The sequence below is a fragment of the Mesocricetus auratus genome, unplaced genomic scaffold, assembly GCF_017639785.1.
Source record: "Mesocricetus auratus isolate SY011 unplaced genomic scaffold, BCM_Maur_2.0 Super-Scaffold_100676, whole genome shotgun sequence".
Taxonomy (NCBI): domain Eukaryota; kingdom Metazoa; phylum Chordata; class Mammalia; order Rodentia; family Cricetidae; genus Mesocricetus; species Mesocricetus auratus.
The window spans coordinates 103,594,855-103,611,982 of NW_024429266.1; the positions used below are offsets into that span (position 1 = coordinate 103,594,855).

A 17,128-nucleotide genomic window follows, 5' to 3' on the forward strand; every position below is an offset into this window, starting at 1 on the left:
CCGCCAGCCGCACCCGAAACCCAGTCCGGAAGGCACCGGCAGGCGCCCGGGGCCGGTGTGGGGCCCGCGTGGACGGCGGCGGGGCCGGGGTCCCACGCTCGCAGGCGCGGCGCAGGGAGCCCCGGTGTCACGTTACATAACACGCTCGAACCCGGGACGCGGACCTCGGCCCCACCCGCCGACGCCGCCCGCAGCGCCGAGCGCGGCTTTCATTGGCCGACGAGGCCTTGGGCGAGTCACGTGGGAGACGACGGCGTCCCGAGCCGCCCCCGCCTTAGCGCCCGGCGCGGGGACCGTGGCGCGGGGCCCCCGGCCCACGCGGGACCGCACCCCGCCGCCCCGCCCGCGGCGCCACGAGGGTTTAGTCGCGGGCGCAGGCGCCGCGCACGCGCAGATCGCCCCGCGGGCGAGCCCCCGCCGCCCGGGCCGCGGCGCGCGCCGTCACGTGACACGCCCAACCGGCGTCGCCGTATAAAGGCGCGGGCGTTGACGTCAGCGGTCTCTTCCGCCGCGGCCGCCGCCATCGCCGGCGTCCCTCGTTCTTCTCCGGTGTCCGTGAGAATCCGACGCCATCCGCCACCATGGTAAGCGGCCCGGGCGCAGCGCGGCGCTGGCGGACGGAGCCGGGGCCGCGGGGCTGCGGGCGGGCGGGCGGGCGGGCGCCGGGCAGACATGGCCGCCGGGGCGGCGGGACGCGGGCGGGCGGCGCCATGGCTGCGGGGACGCGGCGGGCACGGCTGGGCTGCGGCTGCCCGGGCGCGCGAGCCTGGTTCCCGGAGCGCCGGCGCCGCTGCGCGTCGTGACAGCCGGCGGAGCCCCCCGCCCCGCGCCGGTGGCGGCGTAGGCAGCCCGGGCGGCCTCCCGCGCCCCCCCGGGCGGCTTGATCCTGGTGGCGCAGAGCGCGGCGCCCTGCCCGTGTCCGCGGACGCGCTGTCACCCGTGTGCGCCGCCGCCCGCGCGGCCCGGGCGGCCTCGGGGCGCAGTGGTGGCGAATGCGCCCTCTGCAGAGCCGCTCGGACCCTCACCCTGCGGCCCCCCCTCCCGTCCAGGTGAACTTCACGGTGGACCAGATCCGTGCCATCATGGACAAGAAGGCCAACATCCGGAACATGTCCGTCATCGCTCACGTGGACCACGGCAAGTCCACGCTGACGGACTCCCTGGTGTGCAAGGCCGGCATTATCGCGTCGGCCAGGGCCGGGGAGACCCGCTTCACCGACACCCGCAAGGACGAGCAGGAGCGCTGCATCACCATCAAGTCCACGTAAGTGGGCGCGCCGCGGGCGCGAGGGGTCGCCCGGTGGCCCGTGGGGCGCCCGTCCCAGTGGATGACGCCAGTCTCCTCCCCCAGCGCCATCTCCCTCTTCTACGAGCTCTCCGAGAACGACCTGAACTTCATCAAACAGAGCAAGGACGGGTCTGGCTTCCTCATCAACCTCATAGACTCCCCAGGCCATGTGGACTTCTCCTCCGAGGTCACCGCTGCCCTTCGTGTCACTGACGGAGCCCTGGTGGTGGTGGACTGCGTGTCGGGTAAGCAGGAGGCATTGTGAGGATGGTCACCTGGGTCACGCAGGACGGGTTGTGACAGTGTGTGTGTGTGCGCGTGCGTGCGTGCGTGCGTGCGTGTGTGTGTGTGTGTGTGTGTGTGTGTGTGTGGCGTGAGGGAGGATAGGCGTGTGTAGTCGTGAGCTTCTGGGGAAGAGCATGAGGGGAAGCAGAGGTGGCGCAGGGTGGGGTTGCCAGCTTAAGGACAGCAAGGGCTGTATAGCCTAAAAGTCCACACGTAGGGACGGGAAGGCTGTCTGCTTTTGAGCCCAGTGCACTGCTGTGTTGTGACACTTGAGCTACCTGTAACTGTGCCTCTGGGGATCTGACTGACACCTTCTTGAAACAGCGGCCACCTGTACACATTGCCACCCAGGGACTTAATAAACACAAGAGATCACAGGGTCAGGTGTTTGCGGCTTTTTTAGGGTGGTAGTGTTCGTTTCCTGAGGTTTTCTGCTAGCATCTATGAGCTCACACACATCCATCCACTTAGGGCGGTGGAGGTGCAGCCTTTAATCCCTGCATTTAAGGCCAGCCTGGTCTACAGGGTTCCAAAACAGTCAGGGCTGAATAGACTCTGTCTAAAACAACAGCAACAAGACAAAAAACAAAAAGCCAGCGTGAGCCACTAGGCCTAGCTTATTTCATGTGGGATCGGGAAATTGAACCTAGGCCTTCATGAAAAGTGTTTTATCAGCTGGGCATTGGTGGCTCACTTTAATCCCAGCATTGGGGAGGCAGAGGCAGGAGGATCTCTGTGAGTTCAAGGCCAGGCTGGTCTACAGAGCGAGTTTCAGGACAGCCAGGGCTACACAGAAGATGTCTCGGGAAACCACTAAACAGAAGGCCCTCACTCGCCCGCAGGCGTGTGCGTGCAGACGGAGACAGTGCTGCGTCAGGCCATTGCGGAGCGCATCAAGCCTGTGCTGATGATGAATAAGATGGACCGTGCCCTGCTCGAGCTGCAGCTGGAGCCTGAGGAACTGTACCAGACCTTCCAGCGCATCGTGGAGAACGTCAACGTCATCATCTCCACCTATGGCGAGGGCGAGAGTGGCCCCATGGGCAACATCATGGTGCGCCGCCCACCTTGGGGGTTCAGTGACCGCGCTCGGGGAACCCTTGGGCAGCCCACACGTGATGACTGAAATTCTTCACTTTGACCTGATGTCTGTTGAAGAAACTCTGTGTCTGAGCCTTGGGGACCTTGGGTGGGTGGGCTTCTCACCATATTCTTGGCTCAGTGCTGTTCTCCTGCCGCAGATCGATCCCGTCCTGGGCACCGTGGGCTTTGGCTCTGGCCTGCACGGCTGGGCCTTCACTCTGAAGCAGTTCGCAGAGATGTACGTGGCTAAGTTTGCAGCCAAGGGCGAGGGCCAGCTGGGGCCAGCCGAGCGGGCCAAGAAAGTGGAGGACATGATGAAGAAGCTGTGGGGAGACCGGTAAGTTCCCGTGTCCCTGGCTCACACCTCTCCCTCAGGAACCCTGTGGCAGGGGGTGTGACCTCATCTCTCCCTTTGCCAGGTATTTTGATCCCGCCAATGGCAAATTCAGCAAGTCGGCTAACAGCCCTGACGGGAAGAAGCTGCCCCGCACCTTCTGCCAGCTCATCCTGGACCCCATCTTCAAGGTGGGTGAGCTGCGGCCCTGGCCTGTCTGGCACAGGCTTTCAGCGAGCCCCTGCCCAGCCTGGCGAGCAGCCTCCCATTCCTGCCTGAGCCCCCTTGCCTCTGGTACAGGTGTTTGACGCCATCATGAACTTCAGAAAGGAGGAGACCGCCAAGCTCATCGAGAAGCTGGACATCAAGCTGGACAGTGAGGACAAGGACAAGGAGGGCAAGCCTCTGCTCAAGGCTGTGATGCGTCGATGGCTGCCTGCAGGGGACGCCCTGCTGCAGATGATAACCATCCACCTGCCGTCCCCTGTCACGGCTCAGAAGTATCGCTGTGAGCTGCTGTACGAGGGACCGCCTGATGATGAGGCCGCCATGGGTACGTGTCAGGTCCATCCATGCCAGCTGCTGGGTCTCCCCACCTCAGCAACCAGGGTGACTGAAGTCCTCCCCTTCCAGGAATTAAAAGCTGCGATCCCAAGGGTCCTCTCATGATGTACATTTCCAAGATGGTGCCGACCTCCGACAAGGGCCGCTTCTATGCCTTTGGTAGAGTCTTCTCCGGGGTAGTGTCGACGGGACTCAAGGTCCGCATCATGGGCCCCAACTACACGCCTGGGAAGAAGGAGGACCTGTACCTGAAGCCCATCCAGAGGTGGGCGCAGTCCTGGGCCCCCTGCGCCTTCTGCCTGAGCCCCGGCTGCTCCCCGTGATGGCCCTGGTGACACTCCTGTCTCCTTATAGAACCATCCTTATGATGGGCCGGTACGTGGAGCCAATTGAGGATGTGCCCTGTGGGAACATCGTGGGGCTGGTTGGTGTGGACCAGTTCCTGGTGAAGACTGGGACTATCACCACGTTCGAGCACGCACATAACATGCGAGTGATGAAGTTCAGCGTCAGCCCTGTCGTCAGAGTGGCTGTCGAGGCCAAGAACCCGGCTGACCTGCCCAAACTGGTGGAGGGCCTCAAGAGACTGGCTAAGTCTGACCCTATGGTGCAGGTGTGCCCCGGGGGAGTGGGGGCTTTCTAGGTGTGTGCTGTGGCTGGGGGAGCCTGGGTGAGGAGGGCAGCACCAGGGCTGACGCTGGGTGCTGGCCTGTCCCGTAGTGCATCATCGAGGAGTCTGGAGAGCACATCATCGCCGGAGCAGGTGAGCTGCACCTGGAGATCTGCCTCAAGGACCTGGAGGAGGATCACGCCTGCATCCCCATCAAGGTGGGCCACCCTCCCGGCCCTCCACGAGCGGCCATTGCACCCCTGCTGCTGCAAGAAGGTGTTTCCCGCCTGACTGTCTGGTTCCCTCCTGCAGAAATCCGACCCCGTAGTCTCATACCGGGAGACGGTGAGCGAGGAGTCAAACGTGCTGTGCCTGTCCAAGTCCCCCAACAAGCACAACCGCCTGTATATGAAGGCCCGGCCCTTCCCTGACGGCTTGGCTGAGGACATCGACAAGGGTGAGGTGTCAGCTCGCCAGGAGCTCAAGGCACGCGCACGCTACCTGGCTGAGAAGTATGAGTGGGACGTGGCGGAGGCCCGCAAGATCTGGTGCTTTGGGCCTGACGGCACTGGCCCCAACATTCTCACCGACATCACCAAGGGTGTGCAGTACCTGAATGAGATCAAGGACAGCGTGGTGGCTGGCTTCCAGTGGGCCACCAAGGAGGTGAGTGGCTGGGCCTGGGGTCCTCTGGACGAGAAGGGGGCTGCACCGGGTGTGGCTCTGACTGACTGACCGCTTCCTTAGGGTGCTCTCTGCGAGGAGAACATGCGTGGAGTGCGCTTCGATGTTCACGATGTGACCCTCCATGCCGACGCCATCCACCGGGGCGGGGGCCAGATCATCCCCACAGCTCGCCGCTGTCTGTACGCCAGTGTCCTGACTGCTCAGCCCCGCCTGATGGAGCCCATTTACCTGGTGGAGATTCAGGTAGGTGAATGCGCCTGTACAGCTAGCTGTGGCACTGTGGCACCTGTCCTGTGCACGCCAGCGCTCACTGGTGCTCTCTCTCCCGCAGTGTCCTGAGCAAGTCGTGGGTGGCATCTATGGTGTCCTGAACAGGAAGCGCGGTCATGTGTTTGAGGAGTCGCAGGTGGCCGGCACCCCCATGTTTGTGGTCAAGGCCTACCTTCCGGTCAATGAGTCCTTTGGTGAGTGCCATGGCCTTTCCTCGGGGTTCCTGGCCCTCTATGGAGTCAGGAAACTTTGAAGCTCTTCCTGGGTGGGAAAGCCCGGTGGGGAAATGCCCACAGCAGGATCAGGGGCTCCCAGACCCTAGGTCCACCCTTGCTGAGCCCCTGCTCCCTGCAGGTTTCACAGCTGACCTGCGCTCCAACACGGGTGGCCAGGCCTTCCCCCAGTGTGTGTTCGACCACTGGCAGATCCTGCCCGGGGACCCCTTCGACAACAGCAGCCGTCCCAGCCAGGTGGTGGCTGAGACCCGCAAGCGCAAAGGCCTAAAGGAGGGCATACCTGCGCTGGACAACTTCCTGGACAAGCTGTAGGCACGGCCGCCGCACCGTGTCCCCACCAGAAGACACCTTGGGACTGTCCCCATACTGCTGCTCTGGAGGTGGCTGGGGCCACCCTGCCATTGCTGAGCGCTAACCTTGATGCCGATTCTATTTATTTCGGGATTCCAAGGCAGTGGAGTCGCCCTCTGCAGGCTGGACTGGCGGGCCATGGGGTGGGCAGACACAATTCTTATCATTTTCAGAGGGAAATGCCCAGATATCAAATAAATGCATTCAGAGGTTTACGGGCGTATTCGTGGAGTGGCGTTGTCCAGAGCGGAGGTGCGTGGTCCGCCCCGGCCCTGTCTGGCCCTTTGGAGTGAAATAAAACTGGGCAGGGCAGGGCAGGCTTCCTGGCACCACAATGGCCCCGGTCGCGGCGGCGGACTTTGCTCCACGTCACCCCGCTCCTGGTGAGCTGTCCCTGGGTGCCAGAGAGCGAAGTCCAGGATGCCGCACGCTGGGCCGCGGGAATCAGCCCCACGTCACCCATCGCGTTAGCGAATCGGCTTGGGGGGGTGGAACCTCAGTCCGCCAATCGCATTGCTTCTGGCTGTGCATGCGCAGGTGCTGATCTGGTGCTGCTGGCCAATGAGAGCTGTCTACCGGCTTAGCCCGCAGGCGATGCCACCTACAGACTTTGCCTTCCGGTGGTATGCTAGCCAATGAGCGGAGACTTCCTTTTTCCTGGTGGACGCGGACCAATTGTTCCGGGTTTCCGGTCGTTGCGGGGGTGTGTCGGCGTCTGGCACATGCGCACATGCCGCCGCAGGGCTTGCGCAGGAGGTGGTGGGGGCTACGCAGGCGCCGGGCGGGGACTCGCGGACTGCGGACGGTACGGACGGCCGGGCGGCGGGTTGGGCACCCAGGGGACACGCGGCGAGGGCGGGCGGGAGCAGGGAGGGTGGGTGCCCGTGAGGGACATGGCAGTTTCCGGACGCTGGAGCGGGGGCCGCCGGGACGGCGCATGCGCCAGCCCTCCGGCGACGCCCCTGATTTCCGGGGTGCAGCGAGCTGATTGACAGGAAGGGACAGGCTGCTGAGAGTAGACACGGTGTGCACCCCGCTTCGTGCGGGCGACGGCCCCGCAGGCCGCGTGTCCCGTTGAGTGTCGCTGCGTGTCAGTTTCGTCTGCGCCGGCTTGAGTGGCGTTTGCGAGTGCGCGTCCCCGAGCACCCCGCGCTCGCCCGCGCAGCTCGCCGAGGGAGGCCCCGAGGGTGCTCGGTCCTGACCGAGTGCCGGGACGGTGAGGACTCCCCGCCTTTGTCTCCCCAGCGCCCGTCACGAGCGCTCTTAGCAGGCGGCGGCCATGTCCGCATTCAGGCAAGAGGACGTGGAGGAGCACTACGAGATGGGAGAGGAGCTGGGCAGGTGAGTGGCCCTGGGCGCTGCCCTCGTCCGAGCGCGGACTGCGTTCCTCTGGCGTCCTGGCGAGGGAGCTGTGGGGACATCAAGTCCCTGCCCCGAGGCAGGGTGAGGCCCGAGAGCATTGTCAGCTGCTCACTCGGGTCCCTGCCTTTCCCTTATTCTTATTTTATGAGCGTTTTTTTATTTATCTATTTTTTGCCTGTACGCATGTCTCTGAGAGTGTCAGATCTTGGAGTCGGACAGTGGTGAGCGTGGCCATGTGGTTTCTGGGAATTGAACCTGGGTCTTGGAAGAGCAGTCCGTGCGCTAACCACTGGGCAATCTCCCCAGCCCACACTTCTTTCATGTAATTACCGTGTTTGTGTCTGTGCCACAGATGTCCCTAGAGGTCACAGCACAACTGCCTGGAACCTGCTCTTTACCATGTAGGTCCCGGGGCCCGAACTCGGGTCCTGAAGGCCTGGGTGTTGGACTTACCTACCTCGCCCCCCAGAGTGCTAGGTGGTGGCCGCCACTCCCCGCTGCGTGTGCCGTTCAGGGTTAGGCCTGGCTCCAGCTGTGCTGGTGTGCTGGCCTCTTCTCCCCCCACCCGCCCTTCGCCCGGGGCCCACCAGGCCACCCTCTAAGCAAGGGGCCTCAGACCTTATAAGGCAGGGTTGGCCTGGCCAGCTTTGTGGGGACCTTGAGGCCGGCCACATGATGTCATCTGCATGGAATGTAGCCTGGAGGACGGCTGGCGGGCAGAGTCCCCCGACCACTTCCTTCCCAGCCACACCCCACTGAGGACTAAACTCTGGGCACCTAACGGGAGCACCCACGCGAGGAGCCACAGGTGACTACACCTGTCAGCCCAGCGCTGGGGACGTGCAGACCCCGAGTAAGAGATGGAGCTGGAGGGATGGTTCAGTGGTTAGCGCACGGCCCGGTCCCTCCCTGACCGGGGTTCAATTCTCAGCACTCACTCAGCGGCTCACAACTATCCGATGCCCTCGGTGCCGAGCTCGCATGGGAATAAACATGGAGCCGAGTTCAGAGCCGCCAGGGCCATTCTTGGGCCTACACCTGTGCCACACCCGCCCTTCCCCAGAAGATTCCGAAAATGGAGCCTTAGATGGCCACACCTTGGATGGTTGCAGCCCTGATGTCACGGGCTTTGATGCCTGTGCCCCTTCTGGCAAGGGAGGATGTACTGAGCCTCTCCGTGCATGTCATCCTGTGTCCGCGGTGTGCGGCGCTCGTGGTGTGAGGCGTGGCATCCCCAGGCCTGGCAGCCCCGCTCTTGCGTTCTTATCTTCTCTGTGTGGCCCTGGCTGTCCTGGAAGCGGCTCTGTAGACCGGGCTGGCCGGGACCCACAGTTGTTTTAGTGTTTAAGGGGTGGCTGTGGCGTGCGTGTGACGTGGATTTTTTTGTCTCCTTCTGTGCCTGCCTCTGGGAACACTTAGTTCTGTTTCCTGTGCAGTTCCCACAGGGGCCAGAAGAGGGCATCAGATCCCCATGCCTGGAGTCACAGCAGGTTGTGCGCTGCCCTGTGGGTGCTGGGAATCGAAGCCAGGTACTTGGTGAGAGCAGACAGTGTTCACAGCTGCACAGTTTCCCAGTGCCTCTACACCTGGTTTGTAGAAACGTGTCTCAGTGGCGGAGCCCGTCGATTGGGCCGAGCTGAGCAAGGAGCTCCGTCCCCCGTCCCCCTGGCTTTTCATGTCTGCTCTGGGACTGAACTCCAGTCCCATGCTTACAGGGCAAGCCTTTCCTGCCCAGCTGGCCGCCAGCCCCCGCGTCTCTAACTGCCTAGAGCAAAGACTTGCCTTTCATGATCTAAAACAAGGCCAGGACGGGCCTGCCCCTGAGTTTACTGTCATGGGCCAGGTCCACAGGAGCAGCACACACAGATGGAGCCCATGGCTGGGATGGGCCGTGCTGCTTCTGCACCCAGGATCTCGGAAGCCCCAGCGGACTGTGTAGCCCTGGCTACGCTGTCCTCGGCTGTGAGTTGGGGCTGGTGGTGGCGGTGGCCTCACAGGCCACCACATAGACGACACCAGCACTGCATGCAGCTAGGTCAGCACCCTGGGGCCTCTGGAATGCACTGCTGGGGTCGCGTGGCGTTGGGGGTGGTGACTCAGCTGTGTCTGTGTCTGGAAAGTGAGCCATTGGTGCCTACGTCCTGGGACTGTCACAGTCCCTTCCCCCAGCTCCATCAGGGGACAAAGTGTTGGGACGTCACAGTGGACACGAACAAGGTTGCCTTCCCGGCGGGCCTCTTCCCCCAGGCGCGCTGGGCCCACCCTCTGTGGCCGGCTGTGCGCTGCCTGGTCCTTTTCAGAACAGCCCCGTGTTTTTGTTGTTTTGAGACAGGGTGACTCTGTGTAGCCTAGGCTGTCCCAGAACTCTCACTGTAGACCAGGCTGGCCTCAAAACTCACAGAGGTCCTCCTGCCTCTGCTGGGATTAAAGGCTGCGCCACCGCCTTCCAGCCTGGTCAGAGAATAACTTGCAGGAGTTGGCTTGGAAATAGAGCTCTGGTTGTCAGGGTGGGCGCCTTGCCACGCTGAGCCTTCTCACCAGTTCCATGCTGAAAGAGGGTCTCGTGTAACCCAGGCCGGCTTCAAACTCAGGGCATAGCCAAGGATGGCCTTGAACTCCTCCCCCTCCCCAGTGCTAGGATGACAAGTTGCCCCGGGACATACCTGTTTGGAGGTCCTCTGAAATGTGCAGGGAGTCTTCTGTGGGAACAAGGCAGGGCAATCCTTGGGCTCAGGAGCTGAGGGCCAGCCTAGGCTACATGACCAGACTCCATCTCTTATTCTAAAAGCCAAAGAAGATCCAACAGCCAAAGATAATTTATCAAAAAAATTGGGGTGTCGAGGCAGTCTCCCCATCTTCCCAGGCCTTAGGAGGCTGAGAACAGGGGTCACTGAGTTCAAGGCCAGCCTGGGCTACATAGTAATGTTTGACTGTTGTTCTGTTGTTGAGACAAAGAGTCTCGTGGCTTACATGGTGGTTTGCGCGGCTCTCTTCCTAGGCAGAGGAGAAGTGTCTCGACTCACCACAGAAGGCATGGATACCACCATAGCCTGGTGTGCAAGCCATGAGTTTTATAGGGCACTTCCGGGGGTGGGGGGTCCTAACAGGAGCAGAAATGGCTGGAAGATGGCCGCATCACCAAGGCCTTGCATGTGATGGCCTTGGCAGTAGGGCCTTTTTCCTGAAATCGTAATCGCTCATTTCATGTGTGTGGATGTATTGTCTGCATACCACATGTGTGCAGTACCTGCAGAGGCAGGAAGGGGGCGTTGGGTCCCCAGAACTGGAGCCACAGGAGGTTCTAAGCTGCTGTGTGGGTGCTGGGAACAGAACCCGGGTCCTCTGCATGGGCAGCCAGTGTGCTAAGCACTGAGCCAGTCTCTCCAGGCTGTCCTGGAACTCGCTCTGTAGCCCAGGCTGGCCTCAAACTCACAGAGATCCGCCTGCCTCTGCCTCCCGAGTGCTGGGATTAAAGGCTGCGCCACCACTGCCCGGCTTGAAGGACTTTTAATGTTTATGCTGTCATTTGTTAGTGACATTCATACATATCCATGAGTGTTTGTGTTACATGTAGGTGACAGCCAGGACAATGCATGCAGAGTCCTGTAGTCCCATAGCCCAAGGCGGGGAGAGCCTAGGCCATCTACTGGGAGCGGTGTCAGGGGACTCCGAGACTCGCCCCTAAGATGGCAAGACAGCAGGAAGGATGTTGTCCTTCATAGCAGCCCCGTGACTCATCCTGGGGACGTCTAGAAGCCACGAGCACTCTCCTCACTGCTCTGGGGCTCGAGCTACCTGCTCAGTCAGGGTCCATGGGAGAAGAGTCATACCTCCCAGGCCATGCTTGAAGCCACCTTCTCGTGTGTGCATGCGTGTCTGTGAGTGTGCATGCGTGTGTGTGTGTATGTGTCTGTGAGTGTATGAGTGTCTGTGAGTGTGCGTGCGTGTGTCGGTGTGTATGTGTCTGCATGTGTTGTGTGTATGTGTATATGTGTCTGTGCGTGTGTTGTGTGTGTATGTGTATATGTGTCTGTGCGTGTGTTGTGTGTGTATGTGTATATGTGTCTGTGAGTGTGTGTATCTGTCTGAGTGTGTGTATCTGATTGTACATGTCTGTGAGAGTATGTGTGTGTGCGTGTGTCAGGCTTTGGGGAGCAGCTGCCCTCCAGTTGGCCGGGCCTACTCCCTTTTCCTCCTGCTGTGTGTCTGGTACCCATGGCCCCCAAGAACTGAGGCTCCTAGCCCAGGTATCAGCCTCAACAGAACACAGGTCACTCCACCACTGAACACAGGCACCTCGCCGCTCCTTCAGGGAAGGAACTAGGGAGGCTCCCGGGCCTGGAGACCTCCTTCCTGTTGCTGGGATCACCTGTCCTCGGTTGTTACCGTGCTGAAGCACTGGCCAGGCTCCCGACACCCCAAAGTCTCAGAAGCAGTGCGTTTGGTCTCTTATTTTCCCGAGGACCCGGCTCAGCGTGAATCCACACGTTTGCCGCTGGGCAGCATGGGCAGATCCCTTTGGTTGGTTTTTTCCTTTCTGTTTTTAGTTGTGTCTATAGTCACATGCTAGTCTAAGTCAGACAAAGGCTCTCTGACATCACAGAGGTCATGCCTCACCAAGGGACACACCTAATCTGCTGACGCCCCGCCCAGGTCTGAGACCCCTCACAAATGGCCTTGCCTTCAGCTCTAGAGTGAGCAGCACATCAGGGGGAACTGAGCGTCAAACATCGCTTCTCATCCTCCTTCCTGTCACTCCACCTGACACACACTGCTCGTCTCCTCCCAGGGGCTCTGGACACAGATCACACTTTGTCCCCGTGTCCCCAACCGTAAGAAACAGCGGTGGCGTCTCTCGTGGTCTCTTCTGCACCCTCAGCCTGAACCCTGTTTGACCACACACAGCCTCCATGGAAGCTGTTCACACTCTCCTTTCGTGCTTCTCAGAGAACACACCCACCCCTCCGCAGGGCGCCCCATACTCACTGGACCCCAGCCCCACCCAGACTCAGCCATGGCTGCCTGAGCCCCTAACCACTGTGGACCAGCAGGGTACACCGTCCACTACCACGCAGGGAAGGCAGCCCTACAGAGCCCCCTGGTGGGCGGGCTCCTGACACAGCTTCAGTTGCCGCCACTGCCGAGGTCCCCCAAACTCAGCTGTGGTGCTCGCTGAGCTGTGGCACACTTCCTGATGAACAAGCGTCTCACCCCAGGCAGAGCCAGTGACAGACCAAAGTGTGGACAGCACAAAAGCCCCAGTTGGTGAACCATGAGCTACGCTTGCAGGGGTGTGAAAGCACTTGGGGAGGGAGGGTTCTTCCAGCTCAGAGCCCACCAGGGGGAAGTTGGGGTGTCCGGACCCGATGCAGAGGCCATGGAGGTGCTGCTGACTGGCTGGCTCAGCTACTTTTTTTTTTTTTTTCTCGAGACAGGGTTTCTCTGTGGCTTTGGAGGCTGTCCTGGAACTCACTCTGTAGACCAGGCTGGCCTCGAACTCACAGAGATCCGCCTGCCTCTGCCTCCCGAGTGCTGGGATTAAAGGCGTGCGCCACCAACGCCCGGCTCAGCTATTTTCTTATGGAATCCAGGATATCAGAAAATGTCCTGTAGCAGATTTTTCTGGGGCCGCCAACCAGTTCCCAAATCATGACATGGAGACTTAATATTAGTTATGGGTACTCGGCCTTAACTTAGGCTCATTTCTTGGTAACCTGTTTCTCCTCATCTATGTCTTGTCTCGGGACTTTCTACCTTTCTTTCTCACTTGTTATCACGTTCCCAGATTCCTCCTACTTAGTCTCTCTGCCCGCCAGTCCCGCCCATCCCTCTACTGCCGTCAGGTGCCGTGGGCAGGCAAAGCAACACATCTTTCTTTACGTTATTAAACAAACGCAGCAGAAACAAATGCGACCCATCTCCACATAGTTAATCTTCCAGAACAAGGTCCCTCTTCCCAGATAGGTGTAGCGTTGTCTAGTCCATAAAAAAATAAAAACCAGCAGCACAGGGTGGCAGACGGGGTGAGAACGACTCAAAGCCGGCTGTTTCCAGCGCCCTGACATGGGTGACAGTGTAGGAAGTCGGGGCCTGGGATGCACCGCGCAGCTGCAGGAAGTCTCACAAAGTGGGCAGCGCCTTCCCAGGGTGGCTGTTTTCTGAGCCTCGCCAGGCAGCAGGGCTCGGAGTCCTCACTGCTTACATAAATGGGGGGGGGTCGGTGCATCTGGTCAGCCTCTGGGACTTCCTGAAATGGCTGAGGTGTTGGCTTCCTGTCCTCAGGGACTTTGCTCTATCTGTGAAGGTTTTCATCTTGGAGGCAGAGGCTGGACTTGAGATTCTCCCTGACTCAGCCTCCTGAGTACTGGGGTGACGGGTGGGAGCCTGGCTGAATTTAGAGTGTGCATAGGCGCGTGTGGACCGGAGGTTGACACCCTGCATCGTCTCGTCCTGGGTTGGTTGGTGTGTTTCACTATAGACCAGGCTGGCCTGCCTCTGCCTCCTGAACGCTGGGGTTCAAGGCGTGGTCACCATGGCTGTCTGAGAAACCTGGTTTGTTTTGGGGGGGGAGCGGGTTTGAGACAGGGTGTCTCACTAAACAAACCTGGAGCTCCCCGAGTCGGGGTTGACCACAGCTGACTTTTCTCCGTCCCAGTGTTTCTCCGCCCTGTGCTGTCTCCCCTGAGCCCCCCCCAGCCTCCATCTTCTGCCCCTTTGGGCGGACCTGCTGCTGTGGGAGCTCCGGGGACAGTATGCCCTGGCTTCCTCTGGGTTGGTGGCGCTCAGCTGTCTCCTCTCCTACAGTGGCCAGTTCGCCATCGTGCGCAAGTGCCAGCAGAAGGGCACGGGCGTGGAGTACGCGGCCAAGTTCATCAAGAAGCGGCGCCTGCCATCCAGCCGACGTGGCGTGAGCCGCGAGGAGATTGAGCGCGAGGTGAGCATCCTGCGCGAGGTGCGCCACCCCAACATCATCACGCTGCACGATGTGTTCGAGAACAGGACGGACGTGGTGCTCATCCTGGAGCTGGTGTCCGGCGGCGAGCTCTTTGACTTCCTGGCCGAGAAGGAGTCGCTGACCGAGGACGAGGCCACGCAGTTCCTCAAACAGATCCTGGACGGAGTCCACTACCTGCACTCCAAGCGCATAGCGCACTTCGACCTGAAGGTGGTGCACGCGCGTGAGGGCGGGGCGGGGCGGGGCGGGGTCCCTGGGGTCACACCGCCCCTGTCCCCCTGCAGCCCGAGAACATCATGCTGCTGGACAAGCATGCCGCCAGCCCGCGCATCAAGCTCATCGACTTCGGCATCGCACACAGGATCGAGGCGGGCAGCGAGTTCAAGAACATCTTCGGCACGCCCGAGTTCGTGGGTGAGGGGCGCGCGCAGGCCCCGCCGGGTGGGGGGGCTGCGGGTCATCGGCCTGACCTGCCCCCGTGACCCTTCTCCACAGCTCCCGAGATCGTCAACTACGAGCCGCTGGGGCTGGAGGCTGACATGTGGTGAGTGGGGGGTGAGCCCTGGCCGCTCTGTCCTCTCCGTGCTCCCCCCCCCTCCATCCTCCCCAGCTGCAGGCTGGACACCGCTAGCGAGGGAGGCTGTGGGCACGCACAGCTGCCCCGACCCTGGCATGCGGGGTCAGCCCGGCGTAGCCTCGGGGCCGGGGCGACTCTGAGTGACAGCACACTCTAGGTCCTGGCGGGGAGCCCTGTGTGCCAGGCATGGGGCTGCCCTGGCAAGGCTGACGCGTGTCTCGTGCCCCCTGCAGGAGCATCGGCGTCATCACCTACATCCTGTGAGTGCTGCGAGGACAGTGCACCTGCTGGAAGCCGGGCCGGGCCGGGGAAGCAGCTGCGCACTCTGCGACCACTGCACCGACTGTTGTCCCAGCCCTCACGGGGGGGGGGACGGGCGCCTTGACCACGCCCCAACCCCTCGCTGAGTTTTGCTGGCCGTGTTTTAGGGTCTTTCGTGGAGACGTGTCTCATGCTTCTCCGGGGCAGGCCAGTGTTCGGGGTTGACCAAACACTGACCAGACGGGCCCCGGGGACCGAGGGCTTGCTGTGTCCACAGCCCGATCAGTCACCGGCGGAGTCACCCCAGAAATGTGGCGAGGCTGCCCACTGGCTGGCCCAGGTGGCCTGCGCAGCCTGCTGGTGTGCAGGGACACCTGCTCAGGGCTGGCATCGGGCACATCAGTCATCAGCCGTGACGCCGCCCGCAGACGTCTCAGACGACCCTAGCCCTGTCGAGGGGAGGGGAGGGGCGTCCGCTGAGCCCCGCTCGCCTCCACCCTGTCTCCTTGCAGCCTGAGCGGGGCGTCCCCGTTCCTGGGGGAGACCAAGCAGGAGACGCTCACAAACATCTCGGCGGTGAACTACGACTTCGATGAGGAGTACTTCAGCAGCACCAGCGAGCTGGCCAAGGACTTCATCCGCAGGCTGCTGGTCAAGGACCCCAAGTACGGAGCTGCTGCCCTCAGCGACCGACTGACTGCGGGTTGAGAGGGAGGGTCTCCTGTGCCCGAGCTGACCTTGAACTGTGGCCCCCTCCCGACAGCAGAGTCCACAGCTCACTAAAGCCAACCTTCCGGGTGGGGCAAGGGGACCTGGGGGGACAGGGCGGGTCCGCCCACACGGCTGAAAGTGGGGTCCCGTGGGCGGTGCGCCCCGAGGTGAGTCCACAAGCGCCATCCCGCCCCGCAGGAGGAGGATGACCATCGCGCAGAGCCTGGAGCACTCTTGGATCAAGGTGAGGCCTCGGGGCCCCGGGAACGGGCTGGCTGCGCGCCACGGCCCCCGCCTCAGCTCCGCTCCCCACAGGTGCGCAGGCGCGAAGACGGCGCCCGGAAGCCGGAGCGGAGGCGGCTGCGTGCGGCGCGCCTGCGCGAATACAGCCTCAAGTCGCACTCGAGCATGCCGCGCAACACGAGCTACGCCAGCTTCGAGCGCTTCTCGCGCGTGCTGGAGGACGTGGCGGCGGCGGAGCAGGGGCTGCGCGAGCTGCAGCGGGGCCGGCGCCAGTGCCGGGAGCGCGTGTCCGCGCTGCGCGCCACCGCCGAGCAGCGGGAGACTCGCTGCCGCGACGGGAGCGCGGGGCTGGGCCGCGACCTGCGGCGCCTGCGCACCGAGCTGGGCCGTACCGAGGCTCTGCGCACGCGCGCGCAGGAGGAAGCGCGGGCGGCGCTGCTGGGCGCCGGGGGTCTGAAGCGGCGGCTGGGTCGCCTGGAGAACCGCTACGACGCGCTGGCCGCGCAGGTGGCCGCCGAGGTGCAGTTCGTGCGCGACCTGGTGCGCGCGCTGGAGCAGGAGCGGCTGCAGGCCGAGTGCGGTGTGCGCTAGGCCGCGGCCGCGGGAGGAATAAAGCGCTTTCCACGCTGCCGCCGCGTGTCTCACGTCCACACGGTGCGCGGACCCCGGCCGCAGAGTGTCACACACACAGCCCCGAAGGGCGGGGCGGGGCGGGGCGCGCTCGGTGAGGGTGCTCAGGGCGGCACGCGCCTGTCATCCCGGGACACTGAGGCAGGCGGCCACATCGCCCTGCCCCAGGGACAGCCAAGGCCGCAGCTGCGAGCTGAGCCTGCCTGCTGTCCCTGGGGATCGGGGCGACTCCCGACAGTGGAGGCGCTCGCTCGGCCCGCCCAGTCCCCCCTCCAGTCTAGCTCTGCGCTGTACCGCAGGCGTGGACGAGCGCGGGCTGTGGCTCTCCGGCGCCCGGACCCCACCCGCGCCCCTGCTCACGCGGGTTCCCGGGGCGTCATGTGTAAAGCCGCCGCGGGGCGGCAGCAGAGAGCCGAGGGGCGGGCGGCAGCTCTGGTTTCCCTCCAGGAACTGGGTCCGAGTACCACACCCCAAGGCAGCGCAGCCACCTGTAGTTCCAGATTTGGGGTCCGATGCCCGCTGCGGTCTACGCGTACGGGGCGCACGCGTGAAGCTCACACACAAATAAGATTTTCTAAATGTTTAAAAAGTAGGCGCGGTGGTGCAGGCCTGGGGAGGCAGAGGCAGGCGGACCTCTTGAGTTCAAGGGCAGCCTGGTCTACAAAGTGAGTTCGAGGACAG

The 17,128-nt window shown here is 62.4% G+C and overlaps 2 protein-coding genes and 1 non-coding gene across 4 annotated transcripts; all 3 read left to right on the plus strand.

Annotated features, from left to right (window-relative positions):
• Positions 1–432: 432 nt before the first annotated feature.
• Positions 433–5,923, plus strand: Eef2 (eukaryotic translation elongation factor 2). The gene is made up of 14 exons (XM_040737761.1): positions 433–584; positions 1,050–1,264; positions 1,352–1,533; positions 2,416–2,627; positions 2,815–2,993; positions 3,076–3,181; positions 3,291–3,543; positions 3,624–3,819; positions 3,909–4,167; positions 4,275–4,382; positions 4,477–4,830; positions 4,912–5,094; positions 5,183–5,315; positions 5,476–5,923. Exons 1-14 carry the CDS (start codon positions 582–584, stop codon positions 5,667–5,669), a joined length of 2,577 nt encoding a protein of 858 aa, XP_040593695.1. The 5' UTR covers positions 433–581; the 3' UTR covers positions 5,670–5,923.
• On the plus strand, positions 2,685–2,748 carry LOC121137355. The gene has a single exon (XR_005874609.1). It is a non-coding gene; the product is annotated as a small nucleolar RNA SNORD37 (small nucleolar RNA).
• Positions 5,924–6,381: 458 nt separating the features above from the next.
• On the plus strand, positions 6,382–16,448 carry Dapk3 (death associated protein kinase 3). Of its 2 annotated transcripts, XM_005083266.4 has the most exons (9): positions 6,382–6,513; positions 6,954–7,049; positions 13,875–14,235; positions 14,310–14,439; positions 14,521–14,569; positions 14,836–14,862; positions 15,376–15,528; positions 15,773–15,818; positions 15,890–16,448. In XM_005083266.4, exons 2-9 carry the CDS (start codon positions 6,988–6,990, stop codon positions 16,406–16,408), a joined length of 1,347 nt encoding a protein of 448 aa, XP_005083323.1. In that variant the 5' UTR covers positions 6,382–6,513; positions 6,954–6,987; the 3' UTR covers positions 16,409–16,448. The 2 variants fall into 2 exon arrangements, with proteins under 2 accessions (XP_005083323.1, XP_021090487.1); XM_021234828.2 differs by lacking the exon at positions 6,382–6,513 and having other exon boundaries at positions 6,639–7,049.
• Positions 16,449–17,128: the final 680 nt, after the last annotated feature.

Excerpts from the sequence above, each read along its gene's own strand:
- Eef2 (XM_040737761.1), top strand. Across the intron at positions 3,820-3,908 it reads TACCTGAAGCCCATCCAGAG|AACCATCCTTATGATGGGCC; the intron begins GTGGGCGCAGTC and ends GTCTCCTTATAG. Across the intron at positions 5,095-5,182 it reads TTTACCTGGTGGAGATTCAG|TGTCCTGAGCAAGTCGTGGG; the intron begins GTAGGTGAATGC and ends TCTCTCCCGCAG.
- Dapk3 (XM_005083266.4), top strand. The coding sequence starts at position 6,988 with ATGTCCGCATTCAGGCAAGAGGACGTGGAGGAGCACTACGAGATGGGA. Across the intron at positions 14,236-14,309 it reads TAGCGCACTTCGACCTGAAG|CCCGAGAACATCATGCTGCT; the intron begins GTGGTGCACGCG and ends GTCCCCCTGCAG. Across the intron at positions 15,529-15,772 it reads CTGCTGGTCAAGGACCCCAA|GAGGAGGATGACCATCGCGC; the intron begins GTACGGAGCTGC and ends CCCGCCCCGCAG.